This window comes from Sinocyclocheilus grahami, unplaced genomic scaffold (genome assembly GCF_001515645.1).
Source record: "Sinocyclocheilus grahami isolate Dianchi unplaced genomic scaffold, SAMN03320097.WGS_v1.1 scaffold160.1, whole genome shotgun sequence".
NCBI classification, from domain to species: Eukaryota; Metazoa; Chordata; class Actinopteri; order Cypriniformes; family Cyprinidae; genus Sinocyclocheilus; species Sinocyclocheilus grahami.
The window spans coordinates 412,391-430,989 of NW_015505339.1; the positions used below are offsets into that span (position 1 = coordinate 412,391).

The following is an 18,599-nucleotide window of genomic DNA, read 5'->3' on the forward strand; positions in this document are numbered from 1 at the left end:
TTTAAAGCAGCTTTTTCCCTCTGTCCACTTGTGCATAGTTTTTCAGACAGCTTTGCAGGGAGGTCTCTTGAAGCACCTAACCCTAACCCTAAATAAAAGACATGATTCCTTGGCTATTGTGTTAGTAAATATTCAACTCAGTTATGCTCAAATATACCTCACTTATCACATTTTCCCTCACTTATCATTTGTTTAAAAAAAATAAATAAATCAAAGACATGCTTTGTTGCTTGATTTCTTATTGCTCCAGATTAGCTAGTTAGTAAACATTACACTCTATAGTTATCTAGTTGGGTTCAAATATCACAGAATCACACTTGTAACGGTCTGGGTAAATTAAGATTTATATGGAAAAGACATGACTCATTCCTTCATTTTGTTGCACCTGGTTAACATATTTAACAATACTCTTTGCAAGTCACTATCATATCAGAAAAACGTTTCCATTTATACTCTTACCATGTTTAATCGGGCAGGTGAAGTACTGAACGCCAGCTACCGATCCATCATTCTTGCCCACTGGTTGGTGAAGCTCCACTCCAGCCCAAAGACCACCAGCAAACTCAGTACTGCCGCAGAACCGCAGAGTCCCGACCTTGCAAAACAAGCGAGAGCCGAAGAGTAAACTAAGATTTACACTTTTCCTTAATGCATTCAATCATGGGACCACAGGAGCATCCTGCTGAAACGCTTTAACAAACGGAGGGGAGGCTCTGTGGGGACTGTGAGAAATAGTTTTCTGGCCGCGTGGGCTGCCGAGGCGATAATACATGTTCAATAGACCTGTTTCACGCTCTCTTTATCTTGCTCCGTATTCCGGAGGGCAATGAAAAGTGATTACTTCTTTATTCCAGAAACAAACAAGCACATTCGCACACAGTGGCATATATTTAGGCCTGCTCGACCGGTCGCCAGAGAGCCGACCTTGTTGTCTTATGCGCCGACATTCATAAACAGGCAAATGAGCTTGGATAAAAATAGCGTTAAAAGTAAAATGGGGATCAAAGAAAGCCAGCGGCGCTAAGGATCCCTGAAGATAATGGGGTTTTGATTAGCCAATCTGCAGATTCTAGGCACTCTGCTCACTTTAGTCCCACTGTGGAGGAGGATTTCATTAATGGATAATTTGGTGTGTAGGTAAGAGAGGGCGAGAGTCAGCCAAAAAAAGTAAAATGAATTATTTCTGCAAGGACAATACAGATGAGCAAGCCCTCTGGTCTCTTTACTCTTCTTTCAGTTTTCTGACCCACTATTGTCCTTACCCACTGCAAATGGATTTGAGAGCCCCAGCTGAATCAATGTACATTACTGATGATGTCACAATGGGCCACAGCTTGCAATGCGACTGCCTTTTAGCTGTAGTGAATTGCAGACAGTTATACAGCGTGTAGGACAGATTTGATTGCGTGGTAGCTTTAGAATACCATTCAGTGACATTTTAGTTTTTGGCTGGGAGCAGTGCATGAAGTCATTTCTTTCCGACAACTCTCATTTTGTGGAACATTGTGTGGGGGTGCACCTGTTTCTATTAAATTTGATTTCTCAACGGCTTCAATCAATATCAATCACAGCAAACCTGTTATGTTTGAACTCTAGCATCTGTAACCCGTCTTTATATTCGATGCGAGGAACAACAAGCACACACATACATTTCCTTGATTTTTGAAGCAAATGTAAAAGAAAAATTTCCAGCACACATATAAAACACATATATTTTGTATACGCTAATGTGTATCTTTAAATTATTTTAATTAACCTAACACAATTGCATATTTAACATTGCTTTTAAAGCAATACACATAACACAGTGTTCGTGGCTTGTTTAGACTTGATAAACAAATGTTTCATATTCTAGAAATACAAACATATGAATATAAAATGTACACACATGAAATGGCCCCACAATGTCAAAATTTTCATGATTTACCACCTTTGTGATGACATTTGGTGCACACACACACACACACACACGCAAAGTGGCCCCCCAAAAATTAAGGCACATATGTCAAAACAAAAAAGCATTATATAGTAAATCATAGAATAAAATATAACAGATTATATACTTATAAATAAACAAACAAACAATATCTGTGGAAAATACTTAAGCTTAATAAACTTATTGTTAATATACTGAACAGCATGTTAAAATAATGTTAATATTTGTATTGTGTATATGTACAGCAATATTATTATTACTATATATATTATATTATTGTTATTGTCCACATAATGAACTACACCAGTGGTTATCCTGCAAGGACATCTGTGTGAACTGTGGGATTTCATACGTTTTCATAAAAATGACCTTGAGACCAGCTGGTAAAAAAATATTCAAAGAGTGAACAAAGTGAAGATAAGGTTTGATATTTTGTAGTGAATGCCAAAAAAACAGAGATATTCAGATTTAATTGAGATTGACTTAAATGCCCAAATGCTTTTTGAAGCCACTGTATCTGCAATAAAAATAAAATACGTTTGCTCATTACATGGTCAAAGAAATTAAGAATTATGCAGTACCTTTTGACCAGCAATGATAACTTTATCTCCAATGTGAAGTCCCATACTTGAAAGCTGGGCACGAGTTTTATCCGAGATGAGACCTGGAGGTCGGGCAGGCAGGAGCGGGAGGAGATCGTCGGGTCTGGGGAGGACCTCCTGTAGCAGTGTGCGCAACTCTTTAGCCTGGACCGCGGCATCAGCTATTTCAAGAGGCATGTCTAGAGGCTCTGGAACAACATCAGCTGGACACTGGCCCTTATCATTCTAAAAAGATAAAGTTCAATGAAAACATGTCTAAAAACACACATACAGTGGGGCAAAAAAGTATTTAGTCAGCCACCAATTGTGCAAGTTCTCCCACTTTACATAAAAACATCCTAAATGAAATAGCAACAGGTTACAGGAAAAACCAACATAAAGTGTCTTAGTAAGGTGTTGGGCCACCACATGGCATCACAGAATCATCATAAAATAAGGGAAATCTCTCAGAACAACTTTGTATTGATTTCCAGGATGGATCTTCCTTTTATTTATCACCTGTCTGTATATACCACGAGTCAGCTTTAGGGAATCTCCAGCTAACAAGCTACTTATAATGTAAAGTAGTTAAGCTGCGGTCAAACAAATCTTTTAAAAAAGTATTTGGATTCACTACCAGTGACTAAAATAATGTGTCTAACTAAATTGAAGCTATTTAAGGATAAACTTCTTATTTAAAAAAAAAATTATTTAAATAATTCAACTGACTGTATTTTCATGACGATTTTAATTAGGATCTCAATTAGGATGGCTGCCTCAAACTCAAACACATTAAATCACAATAAATAAAACTAGAAATGATAATTATATAACTAGACTGGGGGGGGGGACATTCTTCTACTCATGTTGAAGAAAATATCAACATGAGTATCTACCTATAAATTTAGTTATTATTAAAAGCAATAAAGAGATTATTTTATTTTGAGGGTGGCATGGTGTAGCAGATATTGCTAAACAAATTCAACAAACAATTAAAAAAAAAAAATTCTATTGCAAAATGCTGCAGGCTGCTTGGAGAGTTCACTATTGATTGCTGGCTTGATTTTTTTTTTTTTTCATAAAAAGATCATTTAAATGCAGCATTTAGTCATGCTAAACTGCTACCCGTTAAAGAAAACAGATTATTTATTGGAAAAGCTACACTATTTTGTAAACAGCTCAGCTGTCATGTTATTAAAAATAAGTGTTACCTTATTTTCAAGAATCTTTTTTTTTAATCATCTGAAATGTGCTGCGACTTATTTTCCAAAGCAGCTTATATAATGCAAGTATAACTCATACCCATAAAACATGTGCAAAGTGCACACATTTGGATTTGTGCCGAATGAGAGAGGTTACATGAGCCCAAGTTTATTTCTATGGCAAGCTAAACTGAATCACTGAATGCAAAGACGCAGCAAGAACTTGAACACTAGATGAAAATGTTTAACAGTATGTCTCATCAGCCCCCTCCAGCCAAACAGCTCAATACCTCTACTGCAGAACGGCTCAACGCCATTTTTAAATGTATTACACAGCCAACTGCCTGAGTAGTGGACTACTTGTGCCCTTTTGTCTTATCCAACAATGTGTTGTGGCAGGCACCGAGCTGGAACCAGACAAGGCAGATGACCAAAACAAATGTGTCGTTCTTGACATAGCTTGGCTTGTGAGCAGTAACTGTGTTTCGCTTTTCCTCTGCCCATTGGCTCTCTGCGGGCTTTAGGGTTAATCTGCTTGCCCATCTCACCAGCCTCATACCCTGTGCTCATTAATATGTGGATGAGAGAGTCCATGTTTGGGACATCCATTTTGAGAGCCTCTCTTCACATCGAGAAAAGCTGAAAGAGTTTGATGTACCACACATTTCTTAGACAGCAGGGTAATGTGTTGGAGTTGCTTTCCATCTTCAGACACATATAAATGTAGAGCTTCTGACAACTGGAAACTAAGGGCTCTCAATTTGAAATGGGATCATAGATAAACAACACCGCTGGGTGATGTTGGGCCTCATGCAGCTCCATACATCAACTGAGTCTTTTACTAGCACAGCGTGAGACAATAGCTCTAGTTCTAAAATCTAGTGAGTGACCTACCTAAACAACATTTTAAGGCCTCATGGATGAACTTCAATCAGAGATAGAATAAAATAGTTCTGGCCAAATTATGAAGCAGCATCTGATATGTGGAATAGATAAGGAAAATGAAATCACAGAATGTATTATGCCAATTTCAGTGAAGAAAGTGCAGAAAAAGCATAAAAAAATTGCCTTGTTAGCTTAGCAACATTCTAACGTTAAACTCTCCAGTGTGGAGAAATAGATGGGAGAAGGAAATGAGACAACAGCATCAACAAACTACTGGAGACCACAACAATAACAGGCAATGAGTTATTGTATGAGAGGGTTAAGAAATACCCTCAACTAAATTGTTATCATTCATAATTTTTGGAGAGAAATAGCACAAACATTTGACAAAGATGAAACCTTCTTGTGTTGACTGCCTGTTTTTGCCTAAAAGAAGAAAAAAAACATGGACAACGCATCTCCAGTTCCTTCCACTGTAGAAAAGTGAAGCCAAAATATCCCAGATGGCCGCTGTCATCTTGCGTTGATGACATAATTTGTGGAGTCCAAGCTTGTGCTGTAGTGATCACTAGCTGGAGCCGCAGTATCAAAGTCCCGCCCAAACTCCCATAGACCCAATCGCAAGCTCACAAACACGACACCACACCCTGTTTGTATAGTATCTAATAACTAATTAAACCTACGCTTATTTGAAAAACAAACACTTGAACATATATTAGCATGATAACAACATAAAATGATGACAACCATCTTAAGGAAAAATGTATTTGAAGAGTAATTACATTTTTTTAGCTTGGTTCACACACATCATTCATTTACATGGAGAGGGCAGGGTTTTTCGGCCTATACTGCTGCCAGCCACCAGGGGGCGATCAAAATGTTTTGGCTTAGCTTTTCAGGAATCGTGAGGTACACCTGATTTTTGCACATGCTATCAACTGGAGGGATATTTTTAAATGCTGTGTGTTCAGTAGGGCCACCCCCTAATAGTCGACTATCCGTTAGTCGACCAGAAGAGGCTTAGGCCCAATCCCAATTCTATTTTATACCCCTTCCCCTTGTCCCTTGAAACAGAGTGTCAAGGGGTAGGGGTGAAAATATTCCCCTAAGAATTGGGACACCACTACTATGCCGTCACACGTCATCTAGCTCCTACAACACACACACCTATACTGGTGTGCTGGTGTGCATTAGAGCCTTTAATTATCGTTCTATATGAATGCGCTGCTTACTGAGACACACACACACACACACACACACACATATCAGAGATCGCGCAGCTCACACATCCAGGAGAAAAGAAACTTGTCAACGCTGCCCTACGACTTTTATTAATATCAGTTTAAATACTGAATCGCTACATTATATTTTCCAGCAACGAGAGGATAAAATAGCTGGGGTTTTTTTTTTGTTTTGTTTTTAAGTAAACTCACTCTAAAAAGAGAAACGCACAGAAACGAACACACGCAACTTTCATCTCTCTCTCTCTCTCGAATTGCCAATATTTTAAAAAAGGGTTTAGCGATTTCTAATTATTGGGGGGACAAGCCCCCCCTCAATGTCTACGGTGGTTATCGCCCTGATCAGACATGAAAATATGTTGTGGCACTATTGTGCAGTCTATAATGATATGTTAGTTAGCGAATATTAGCGATTGTTTGCAAACATTTCTTTGAGTAACATGACCGTAAATATGAACTCACGATTGAATGTAACATAAAACAAATGATTACTTTTCATAAAAATTGTTATTAATGCCAAAAATGTTTACATGTACAGTGGGTACGGAAAGTAAGCTGTACAAATAAACTTGAATTGAAACATGTAATTATCAGCAACATTACATGGCTGCTCGCTCTAACATTAACATAGAAAAATGTGCGCTATTGAAGTGTTTGTGTGGAAGCTGAATAGTAGTGTGCTCACTGCATGACCGTTAACGGTGCGATCAGTTGCATTTAACTTAAAATACTCCTTTTTTTCATTTTTGCATACAGATAAGAGTAATACGTCTTTTGAATCTGTGAAAGGTCTTTTATTTGTGTGCACTCACAATAACAACAGAATGTTGTGCTTTTGCTAAATAATGATAGCAGAGGGTGGACTTTCTGGTGTCTAGGTCTATGTGAACTTCAGCGCGTCAAAAAAAAGAAAAGAAAGAAAGCACACACACACACACACACACACACACACACATATATATGTGTGTGTGTGTGTGTGTGTGTGTGTGTATATAATAAAATAAAAAAATTAAACAAAACTCTGTTTGCCTCACAGACATAAAAATGTATCCATAGAAAATGTCTACTTTTAAATGAACCAATTAAAATGGAAAACAAATATTTTCAGATAATGAAACCTGCACGTCCTCTGTGGAGATGATGAGTCAGTCTCGTCGACTTCAGTGCAGCCCGAAAATACAGAAAACACTTATCAATTATATTTTTCAATTATTATTGAAAAATATATATTTTCCCCCCCCCCCCCAATCCTGACGCATTCATAATCATTACTTCTGCTGGTGCACTGTGGCAAGTGTTATGTGTGCGCTTGAGCGCTGATAGGCTACAGACAATTACAGGCAATTACTACGAATTACATGGTTTATTAAATATATAAACGTGTGATAAGTCGACTAATAGTTTAAAATGAATGACTATTAGTCAATCAGAAAAATCTTTAGTTGAGGGCAGAACTAAATCAAATCAAATTTAATTTAATCAAATAATCAAATCAAAACATGTTATTAGAGTACATTTTACAAGAAAATACTAATTTAGTCTATCCACTTAAATTTTTCACATTTAATTCAATGTGCTACTTGTCATTTCTTTGTAATTATTTGTGAAATTTACTAGCAATAAATGAAACAACAGTCCTGCAACATATATATATATATATTTTTCAGTGTACTAATACACCAACATTTGCATCAAAACTAAAGCACAATTTGGGCTTAATGACTCTGTCTCAGTTAATATGCTACCTATTAAAGCAGTAGACAGCAAGGCAGCTCACTAGGTTTTGGAAGGTCGCTTTTCTACAGGTGATTATTTTCACACAAAGCTGCAAAATGTGTTTGTGCAATCACAAACACACACTCCCCGAACCTTCACTTTGATCTTTTTTTTTTTTTAGCTGAATCACAGAAAACTGAAAGGGTTGCGACTTTGTTCGTCAGTCCAAAAAAATATCCAAGAGATGGATGATGTGGGTGCACACTGATGAGAGATATGCTGACTGTTGGTCTGAATGTCCTGACAAGTAGCACCCTTCTAACCTGTGCTTAGGTTATATCCCCGTCAGCTAAAGTTAATGTTGAACTGCATCCAAAACGATGCTGAATAAATGTTTATCACCATCATCGTGACAGGAGTTTGTTAGCATGACACCGGTACTCAGCATGTAGGCAGTTTGGAAAACTCCTTTGTAGAAATGTCGATTGCTATGTCCTTAAAATATGGTAATTTATTCAATAATCAGAGGTTTATATGCATTGCTCGTCTTCTAATCCATATGCCTGTACAGTAAATCATGCATAAATTCAAACAGACATGCAAAGTATAACCCCACACATGAACAAACACGCACAGAGTGCTGAATCATCATTTTGTGTCACCAAATGAAAGCATCTTCTGTTGAGGAGGCCTGAGGGGTTTGCTAATAATGAAACGATGCTCAGAAGATAAAGTTCATGAAGCTCAGTGTTGGCATGACCACAGCAAGCTGGAAAATACAGCCACAGTATTGTCTTTTTTTTTTACGTAATTAGTGTGAAACGGCTCATTGCCTCAATCACTGCTTATGTAATGCAGGAATTTCCACAACTATTCAAAGGTGATATTTGATTATGCTCCTCGGTTATCAAAGAGCAAACAACAAAATTATATTTTCTGAAACTGAAGCGAACACTGCACCTTAAAAAAAAAAAAGGTTCAGCCCATTTTCCTTAGTGTACCTCCTTTCCACTGCACAAGACTGCATCCTAGTGGTTAGCAAAAGTGTCTGCAGAAAGATCAGCTACAGTACTCTGTTTCAGCATCATAGCGATGTAGAGCTCCATCCATGTCTGTCAGATGAATCACTGAGATGGTCATATAACTCCACTGGCAGGCGTATGAAATAATATTGTAAGAGACAACGGATGAAGAAAAAACAAAACAATCTATTTGAAAGGAGGATCACTGTGCTGTGTAATAAAAGTTTTTGGCCAATGTTAAGCAAAACAGGCGTAATCAGGTGACGGTGAGCAACAATAGTTTGCTATTTTCCAAACTCCTTTCCCACATATTCTACCTTTATTTCCTATCCTCAGTGTCGCTTGGCAACAAGACACATTTTTATGGCTAAACCTCAGCTGCTCCAGAACGTTCTCCACTGTCACGAAAGTCGGTCAGGCCCATTGTTACGACGTTATCAGATGATTTGATGTTTGTTTCCCCGCACTGACAATATCTCTATTAGAGTGTCGGTTAAGAAACAAAAACCAAGCTAAAAAAAAAACATCTCCTGACTGACGAGCAATGGACAGATGCCCAGAGAAAAACACTGGCAACAAACAAGCCGCACTACTGGCAGAGATAACGCGGTGTAAACACTGAAGGACGGAAAAGTCTGGCTGCCTCACAACAGAGAAGAAAAAACAGCAAAAGTCGAGCATCACGCCAGTTGCTATTTTATGTTCCGGCAGCAGAGCTGATAAACCCTTTAGATGCAAACAAACCTCTCTAACTAACGCCCTACTAAAAGGCCCGCTGAACTGAAATGCATGCATTTTACAAAAGTTTAAATAATATCAATAATTCAGTGACATCTGCTGTTTGTGAGGAGAATGGCCCCTGACGGTGACACTCCGTGAGTGTAAAATGAGTTCAGGGAGAGAAATGAGCATGGCTAATTTACCGCTGAGCTGATGGGATAGACTGAAAGGAAAATAATAAAGCTGGCTGTGAAAGCCTGACCCTGTGTGCTCACTTCATAAATCCATTTATCTATCAAACTATCAACACAACCATCCATTTAAAAGAACAATGTAGACTTTATTTTTTTTCCCACAGTAGATACACATTTTTATTTATTTTATTATTTTTGTAAATGTTTGAATAATTGAATATTCTATTATAGAATATATATATATATATATATATAACATTTAAATATACTATTATAATTTTTATTATTAAAAAAAATCTACTTCCCCACACTATGTTGAACATTTTAAAAACATGTATAAAAAACAATGACAACAACAAGTCAAACAGTCATTTCAATACTTTATTATTATTATTATTATGATTAGTATTAGTATTAGTATTACTATTGTTATTGTTGTTGTTTTATTATTATTATTATTATTATTATAGTAGTAGTAGTAGTATTCAAAACATAATCTGTTTTTATAACATATACTATTATTCTAAAATTTTTACTTCCTTACACTTACATGCACATTTAAATTATAAGCCATCAAAATTATTATTATTATTATTATTATTATTATTAATAATAATAATAATAATAATAATAATAATAATAATAATGTTAATAATGTATTATTATTATTATTATTTTTATAATAATAATAATAATAACAATAATAACAATCACCATAATAATACTAATAATAATAATATTTTCTTAATTATAGTCACTGTTATTATCTAATGCACAATCATTTTTAAATATTTTATTATTTAATCTTTTTGTCTATCTTCAAAACTGGTCTACTGGCATTTTGCTGCAGTGTTTTTATAACATATACTATTATTCTAAAAATTTTACTTCCTTACACTTACATGCACATTTAAATTATAAGCCATGGAAATTATTATTATTATATATATTTTTTTTATATATAATAATCATCATCATCATCATCATCATCATGATAATAATAATATTTTCTTAATTATAGTCACTGTTATTATCTAATGCACAATCATTTTTAAATATTTTATTACTTCCTCTTTTTGCCTTTATCTTCAAAACTGGTCTACTGGAGTTTTGCTGCAGACATTGCTCTTATAGTAAACTTGTGTAGTACTTCCCGTGTCACAGCTCCAACATGAGAAAGCCGGTTTACAACAGATACTTGAACAACTAACAAAGAAACCTGGATTTCAATTTGCTTTGTTAGTAGCCATAAAGAAAATCACAAACCCTAAAAGCGGGGTTAGCTCCCAGCTCCAGCAGACACTTCACTGCAGAGGTACACAGGTTCGAGGCGGCGATGTGCAGCACAGTGCCAAAGTCAAAATCACTGCAGGTCGCATCCACCTCTGAAACCCAACAGACCACATACGGACATCATCACACAAGCACTTGAGTTTGCCATGAGATTCAAACAGCAATTTTGAATCCCACTGTCATTCCATTATCTCTCCTCACCTCCCGGCTGTGACGCCTGCAGAACCACACGGATGAGAGGAGGGACGTCGAAATATGCGGCGTAGTGGAGAGCGTTCATGTTGGTCCAGCGGCTGCGTAAGGACGGCTCGGCTCCCAGCGACAACAGCTGACGGGCGAAACTGGCAGCACTCTCAGCATCACCTGCAATAGGATGTGACTGTCATATCTTGTGCTGTGCTGGATCAGTGATCGGCAGAGGTGGGACCAAGTCATTGTTTTGCAAGTCACAAGTAAGTCTCGAGTCTTTGCATTCAAGTCTCGAGTCAAGTCCCGAGTCAAGAAAGGCAAGTCCAAGTCGAGTTGCAAGTCCTCAGCTTTAAGATTCAAGTCTTAAACAAGCCATTAGTGCTTTTTGCCCAAATTAGTGTCTCAGTATTAATTACCATATCAAATTCATAGTAATTTATATCAGGAAGGCAGGTAGAATATGTTTGACATAGTTCAATTTCATGTGAGATGGGTGCCCTTAGTAAAACTACTCAAAGTTCAATTTAGGGATTGTGCCAAAATAGGATAAGCAGTGAAAAAAACTATTTTATTAGTAACAGAATAGCAAAGACAACATAATTTCATAGAAATAACAGCTGCAACATACTTTGCATGTGTGCATAAGAATAGCTATATGCTTCTAGGTGTTATATCTATGCCAATGAGCCATTATTTGGAACCTCAATAAAAACAGGTTTAAAAACATGTGAGCGGAAACGCAGAAAGAACTGCTTTGAAAGAACTCGAAGAAATAACTGCAAACATACTTTGCAAGTGAGAGGAAACATGCAATATGGATGCAGACAAACTCATGAAGACAATCATTCAAAAATGCTGTGCTACCATCCTTTATAACTAAGAGTAACAAAGAAAAAATGTTGTATGTTAAATGTTAAGTTTATAATATGCATAGTTGATCGCTAAATTTAGGGGCTGTGTGCGCTATTGGCCTACCGACTGATTTACAACACGTGAATTCATGAATTGAATATGAAGTCATTGAAAACGATAGTTTTGAGAATATGGTTGAGATCGTGAATATGAGGCAGATGCTGAATGTACTGTGGAAGTGCGCTCTGACGATGACAGCGATGGTAGAATCATCTGCTCAAATTTAACCATTTTAAGGTTCAAAAGGTAACGAAATATGCTTCATTGTATTCTTCTGTAATTGTTCTTAAAATATCAAGAGAGTTTTTTGCTATTGCAGCAGTTAAAGATCCATCCATTCCGTGCTGTATATATAGGTCCAGGTCGCTAAAGACCAGAATATGCAATAATGATTGGCAAAACGTTCATGCATTTAAGGGTTAATGGAGGTTTAAATAAAAAAAAAATGCACATGCAATTTTTAACAGCAGCGGTCACGGTGATGATGAGGCGAGCATCAGTGAAGTGATCGCGGCCGCGCCTCTCGTTTCTCATGCCTGCTCCGTGTGTCTGCTGGGCGGCGATCAAACAAACAGGGCAGCGCTTTTCACGAGCGGAGATCGCTACTAGACGAATCATGTAATTTGTTATTTTTTTAATCTCTGTTCTTTTGTCGTAAGTTATGCTATTACTCCAGTAATTTATAGCCTACTAGCCTATCCAGCGCTCCCTGAACGCAGTCTTTGGCTTATTGTCAGTCAAGCGCAACGCTATTGATCTGATCATAAAGTCTTTCCGAGTCACAGGGCTCAAGTCCAAGTCAAGTCTCGAGTCATTGCTGTCAAAGTCTAAGTCGAGTCTCAAGTCTTCTTTAATTATGTCGAGTCGAGTCGCAAGTCATCAAATTTGGGACTCGAGTCCGAGTCAAGTCTCGAGTCATGTGACTCGAGTCCACACCCCTGGTGATCGGTCCTTGAGATGTCTACTAAAGTAAACTATCACAAATAAATGTTAATTAAAAAGTTTGTTTTTTCCCCCCCCTTCAATTAAATACATGCTCACCTATTCCCGGAGCCCCTGCCTTGCAGCAGTAGTGCAATAAAGTCATGTCAGTAAGACCATCTCTGTCATTGACACCACAGCCTCTTTTCAGAATCTACAGAACAAAGGCAAACTCACTTGAATACATATATCAAGGACACCCAGCTAAAGATTTCATGCTGACAGAGACACACACACAGTATGCAAAGATAATATTTCAGTCAACAGAGCCTGACACTCAGGGAGGGGGAGTGTGTTGGTATGTTTTATGACAGCTGCAAGAAAACATCAAATTAAAATTGACCCTGCTTAGATGTTAAATATCCCTGGCCTTGTTACGCACAATTCATCAGTGCATGTTTTTTTTGTTTTTGTCGGAAGAAAAAGAAAAGTTTGTTTTTCACAATTTTTCACCAAAATGTAATTACATTCCTTTCCTCTGAAAATTTTTCAGGAAAATTAAATATACCAATTAGATTTGTACATATTCTGAAGAAATTGTGAATGGTTCTTGTGTTAATTAACATTGCTACAGGGTTGCCAGGGTGTTCTCAGCCCAAATCGTTCAGTTCTGTTCAAAACCTACGAAGCTGCTTTATGCAGGCAACATTTTAAAAAAAGACCCATTTTTCAGGAAAATTAAATATACCAATTAGATTTGTACATATTCTGAAGAAATTGTGAATGGTTCTTGTGTTAATTAACATTGCTACAGGGTTGCCAGGGTTGCCAGGGTCAGCCCAAATCGTTCAGTTCTGTTCAAAACCTACGAAGCTGCTTTATGCAGGCAACATTTTAAAAAAAGACCTTTTTTTTTTTTTAAATAAAATATTTGATCCATTTTGTATGTGCTATGATTTTATGACACTTAGAGTAGGATACAATTAGGCTAAAGGGCCACGAGTAGAACAGGCACATTTGATTTAATTTTCTTTTAAACCACTAGATGTCCCAAACACTGCAGCACTTTTCTAAACAACCACATTACATTATGCTCTTGAAAACTTGGCTGATCCTCAGTGTGATCCCTGGCATTTTATTTTTATTTGTATGACTATTTTTGTAGCAAACTAGAATAATTAAAATTACCAAATATATTTTATAGCCCCCCCCCCCTCCTCTCCCAAAGGTGTGATTTTAAGTATAGCACAGGTCATAATCAAGTTTTTCAAAAGCTTATGAACATGTCAAAGTATGGTATTTGGTGTATAAAGTGCCCCCTTTTGTTGGTGCAAAAATGTCACAATAATTGACATGATAATAAATAACCAGCTGACTTCTCCATTAGTTGGCATGAAATGGATAGATGGTGGAAATAATTTAAGCTGGGTGTCCACCTTATAGATAATCACCACATGTATAATAAAACCATTGTATTTAAAAATATCATACTAATCATATAAGCAATGTATTGCTACTGAAAACTTGTATTAAATGATTTTTGGATCTCCTTCATGCATGGTAAGAATCTTTATTTTATTTTACTAAATTATTATTTATGCATTTTTTAAATAAATACATTTTAATGACATTTATTAATGATGTATTTATTGAAAAAAACTGTTTGTTTTGAACCAGTATTAACCCAATTAAGAGGTAAAAGGCCTCCCTCACCATATCATATATATATTTTTTTAAAATCATATTTTTATTGTTAGCAACTATCTGAAATTAAATTGGTTCAAGTTTGTTTGTTTACGTGTTTCAGGTAATGCTTTTTTTTTTTTTTTTTATAGGACTTTGGTCATCCTTTATATTGTATGCCAGCTGATTGATAAAAAAAAAACATTGTTTATAAAGTAAATGTATTTTTGGTTTCATTCAAATACACTTCAGTTCAATTCATACAATTACATTTCACTACATTTCATCTTTAAAGACCATGAGATTGAAACTCAGAATAACTCTGACCTCATTGCCAATGACACTAATATTCCGCTGGACTTGAGGAACCCACTGTCTGAGAACAGCGAAGAGCTCGGGAACAGTGGTCCTCGGATCCAGCAGAACCTCCCGACACAGAGGATCATTTGGGTCAAAGAAGGAGAACTCTGCAAAACAGAACCGTCAAATCTGTAAGATCTTTAAATGAACCTCAGAAACGAAAAATATGTCAATATAAATTATTATTTAAAAACCTATTCCTTTTGATTTATCCATGCTGAGCATGCCAGAGCCCGATCACTCAAATTCAGTTAAACAGCTCAGTTTGAAATGAATTCAAGTGAAGTGTGAGAGTGAATGAGAAGCAAGTACAGAAAATTGGAAAATAATTTCTGTGACCTTGTCAATACTTCACTTTTACAGCAGCTTAAGCAAAGGTCACAATTTAGGGTCTAAACTTTACTTCATAAATAAAGCTACACTTCAGAAAACAGCTAAATAAGTTGTTTGTTTATTAGCCAGGCTGCCCCCTGAACGGAAAAATGCTGTACAGACGCAGAGAGAATTTGATGAGATAAATAACCAGAGTGTCAGCATTTTTGGTGTGACCTACTTAAAAGCTTGCATGAGAACATTTTCACAGGGGCTTAATGTCAAACTGAAAACGAAACGACATTTCATGTGAAACTCGATGAGTGATGCACGTGCACAGACCCACACACTCACCGCAGTCTGAAGGCATGGGCGCTGATGCCACCTGATGGATCACCGGTCTCTCAGAGTTACGGGAAATAATGCTGTACCGTCCCGGGACAGAGTCTCCCACTGAAGACTCCCTCAGCACATCCTCCTTGGTCATTTCCCCCTCACCACCTAAACACAAAAATATTCAACAAAAACATTAATAATCACATCTATAGAAACATTACAAAAAGGCTTTAAAAAAATATGGATGACAATGAACTATAAACTAAATAACATTTTAGTGTGGACAGTGAAATAAATAATAATAATAATGATATGGTATAATGGATGTTCATAGTCAGTTCAACTCAAGTTCACACAGGTGGCAATGAAGAGTAACCACAAGTGTTCCAACAATGCAGTGACATTAATACATGCAATGCACAAATGAATCATAAATATAAGTTTGCAGTCAGTAAGATTTTGTAAATGAAATAAGTCTCGTGCTCACCGAGGCTGCATTTATTTGATCAAAAATACAGTAAAACAATAATATCAGCATAGCATTAATCACTGGTTATTATCATCAAATATTATTATTTAAAAAAAAACATTTTCTATTCAACTATAATTTATTCTGTATTGTATACAGCGGACATTACTCTAGTCTTCATTAATGCTTTGTGCTGCTTATATAAGCATATAAGCAAAAAAATCATAATCAAATTTTTAAATGGTAGTGTAGGGCTGGGCCGATAAACGATATCATATCGAATCGCGATAAAATTTATGTCGATAACGATGATAAGCTCTGGACATTTTTACTCGATATGGATTGATCCAAGAGCCACACAGCAGAAATATGCGACAACAATCAGCGTGCACGTCACAGTACAGAGTCCATTTCCTACCACACTTTGCGAAGCAAACTCAACACGACAACGACAAAAAAAAAATGAGTGGAAGCGGCGACGAAAGTGAAACTAACCTATTAAGGCTAGTTAATTCGTGGCTATTACCCCCTATAGCCCTATTCACATCTGAATTTCGCACGGGATAAGCGAAGCCTGTGATTTTACTCGAATTTACGGACTTATCTCCCGGATACCCGGATGTCAAGGCTTTGAGAGTCCCGTTCTATGGTCCAGATGGATTTTTTAAAATAAACTAATATAGTTTTGTGCGCTGTGTCATTTACATTTCACCAGGTTAGAATAATATCTCAAGCTTTATGCTTGATTTATTTGTAACACATTAACCTCAAAACCTTTTCAGCTTTCTCTTTCTGCAAATTGTATGGTGTAGCGATATGATGACAGCACCCAGAATACTATCAAACACTCCAACGCAGCTCCATTCTTCGCGAAAGATGGATAAAAAGGCGCACAACAAACAAAAACCTCGAAAAATGATAATGCTAAATGCTGCCCGATAATGATAGTCCGCCAAATGCTGCCCGAATCACAGAGATACCGATTCGCATGGGACTAATATTATTGCAGGACCTCGGTGTTCAGAGAAATATGTAGGTCATTTGGGGGGGAATTTCTACTTTACAAATTACAGACATGGCCGATTCGCACGGGATTAAGATCACAGACAACCTCCGCAATTATTACAAATGACTGGAGGTCACCAGGTAATACTAATCCTGTGCGAATAGGGCTTTAGAAAAGAGTTCCAAAAAGAGCAAGGACATAACCAGGGCCGTTTCTTACTTTCTAGCAAAAGAAACGATGCCCCTAAGCACAGTGGAACAAGACGGGTTTAGGAAATTAGTTAAAGTGCTTGACTGCCGGTACGAACTCCCTGGCAGAAAATACTTTTCCAAAACCGCACTGCCTCAGCTATATGAAGAGTGCCGCGAAAAGCTGGAAAATAATCTAAGGAACGTGAGATTCCTCGTTGTACACCAACGACTGCACATCTAAATACCCGTATGTGTAAACATACCTGGCAATAAAAACTCATTCTGATTCTGATTCTGATTTTTTGCCACTACCTCCGACCTATGGTAGAGCCGGACATCCGAGCCATATATGAGCCTCACCATTCATTACATTGACGAGGAGTGGGGTCTGCAATCAAGATGCTTGCAAACTGCATATTTTCCAGATGACCATACTGCGGAAATACTTTCTGCGGGTCTAGAGGATGCACTCGCATCTTGGGGCCTTAGCGAGGACCGCCAGGTGTGCATTACAACGGACAACGGCGCAAACATCGTCAAGGCTGTCTCACTTAAAAACTGGACCCGTCTGCAGTGTTTTGGTCACCGGCCAATCTAGCCATTGGTCAATCTAGCCATTGGTAAGTTAAGCATCTAAAAAAGGTAATGTTTTCAGTGCTAAAAACAGCATATGAGGATTTATAAAATATTCTAATTGATTTCACAGCATTTAAGGCTATCACGTTTGACTGCATAATTTAGAAAATGCTGTCGTATTCACACTGCCCTAACAAACACCAACTTGCGTGTGGTTGTGTGCTGTAAAGGCAGGGATAAATAAATAAATAAATGATCGTCTAGCCCTGCTTGACGCTATTTGATAAATATGCATATATATTAAGCATGTTAAATGCCGTTAATGTTTTAAAATGTAAGTAATGCATCTATTCCACAATAATGTGATAATTTCTCATAATTTGTTCAATTTTGATTCAGTTACGTTTATGTTGGCATTGAAGTTGTCATGGCATGCTTAAGCCATTATGTCATTTAACTCAGATTTGTGGGATAAAAAGACAGCCCTAGTGTGTGTGGTCTAAATGTAGTTTCTCGTTGATTGAAAATCTCATGACATTGTAATTTATCATCACAAACAAGTAATTTTTATAATCATCTTTGCCTTTTAAAGATTCTAAACATGTGCCTATATTGTTTTCTTCATCATCAGAGGGGAGTATGAGAGACCAGAGAATCCAAAGAGCCATGGGTGTGTGCAAAAAAGTGGTCAGTCCTTTTTCCTTCTCATGGAAAAAGAAACGAGAACTAGCGGTCACCCAAGAGGAGCTCAAGCTGCCAAAGTTGATCACAGAATCACCCACCAGGTGGGGGTCACGCCATGCCATGATAGCACGAGTGCTAGAGCAGGAGAAGGCCATTGCAAAAGTTTTATA

General features: G+C 37.1%; 1 protein-coding gene across 2 annotated transcripts in view; it reads right to left on the reverse strand.

Moving 5' to 3' along the window:
* LOC107592845 (CAP-Gly domain-containing linker protein 4) overlaps nucleotides 1-15,664 on the reverse strand; it is a 55,714-nt gene extending 40,050 nt beyond the window's left edge. For both annotated transcript variants that reach the window (XM_016282412.1, XM_016282411.1), the window contains exons 1-7: nucleotides 15,522-15,664; nucleotides 14,823-14,962; nucleotides 12,933-13,026; nucleotides 10,992-11,153; nucleotides 10,764-10,882; nucleotides 2,518-2,763; nucleotides 460-595 (exon numbers count right to left, since the gene is read on the reverse strand). In XM_016282412.1, coding sequence (XP_016137898.1) covers nucleotides 460-595; nucleotides 2,518-2,763; nucleotides 10,764-10,882; nucleotides 10,992-11,153; nucleotides 12,933-13,026; nucleotides 14,823-14,962; nucleotides 15,522-15,654 — 1,030 coding nt within the window. In that variant the 5' untranslated portion in view covers nucleotides 15,655-15,664. The remainder of the gene's footprint in view (nucleotides 1-459; nucleotides 596-2,517; nucleotides 2,764-10,763; nucleotides 10,883-10,991; nucleotides 11,154-12,932; nucleotides 13,027-14,822; nucleotides 14,963-15,521) is intronic.
* Nucleotides 15,665-18,599: the final 2,935 nt, after the last annotated feature.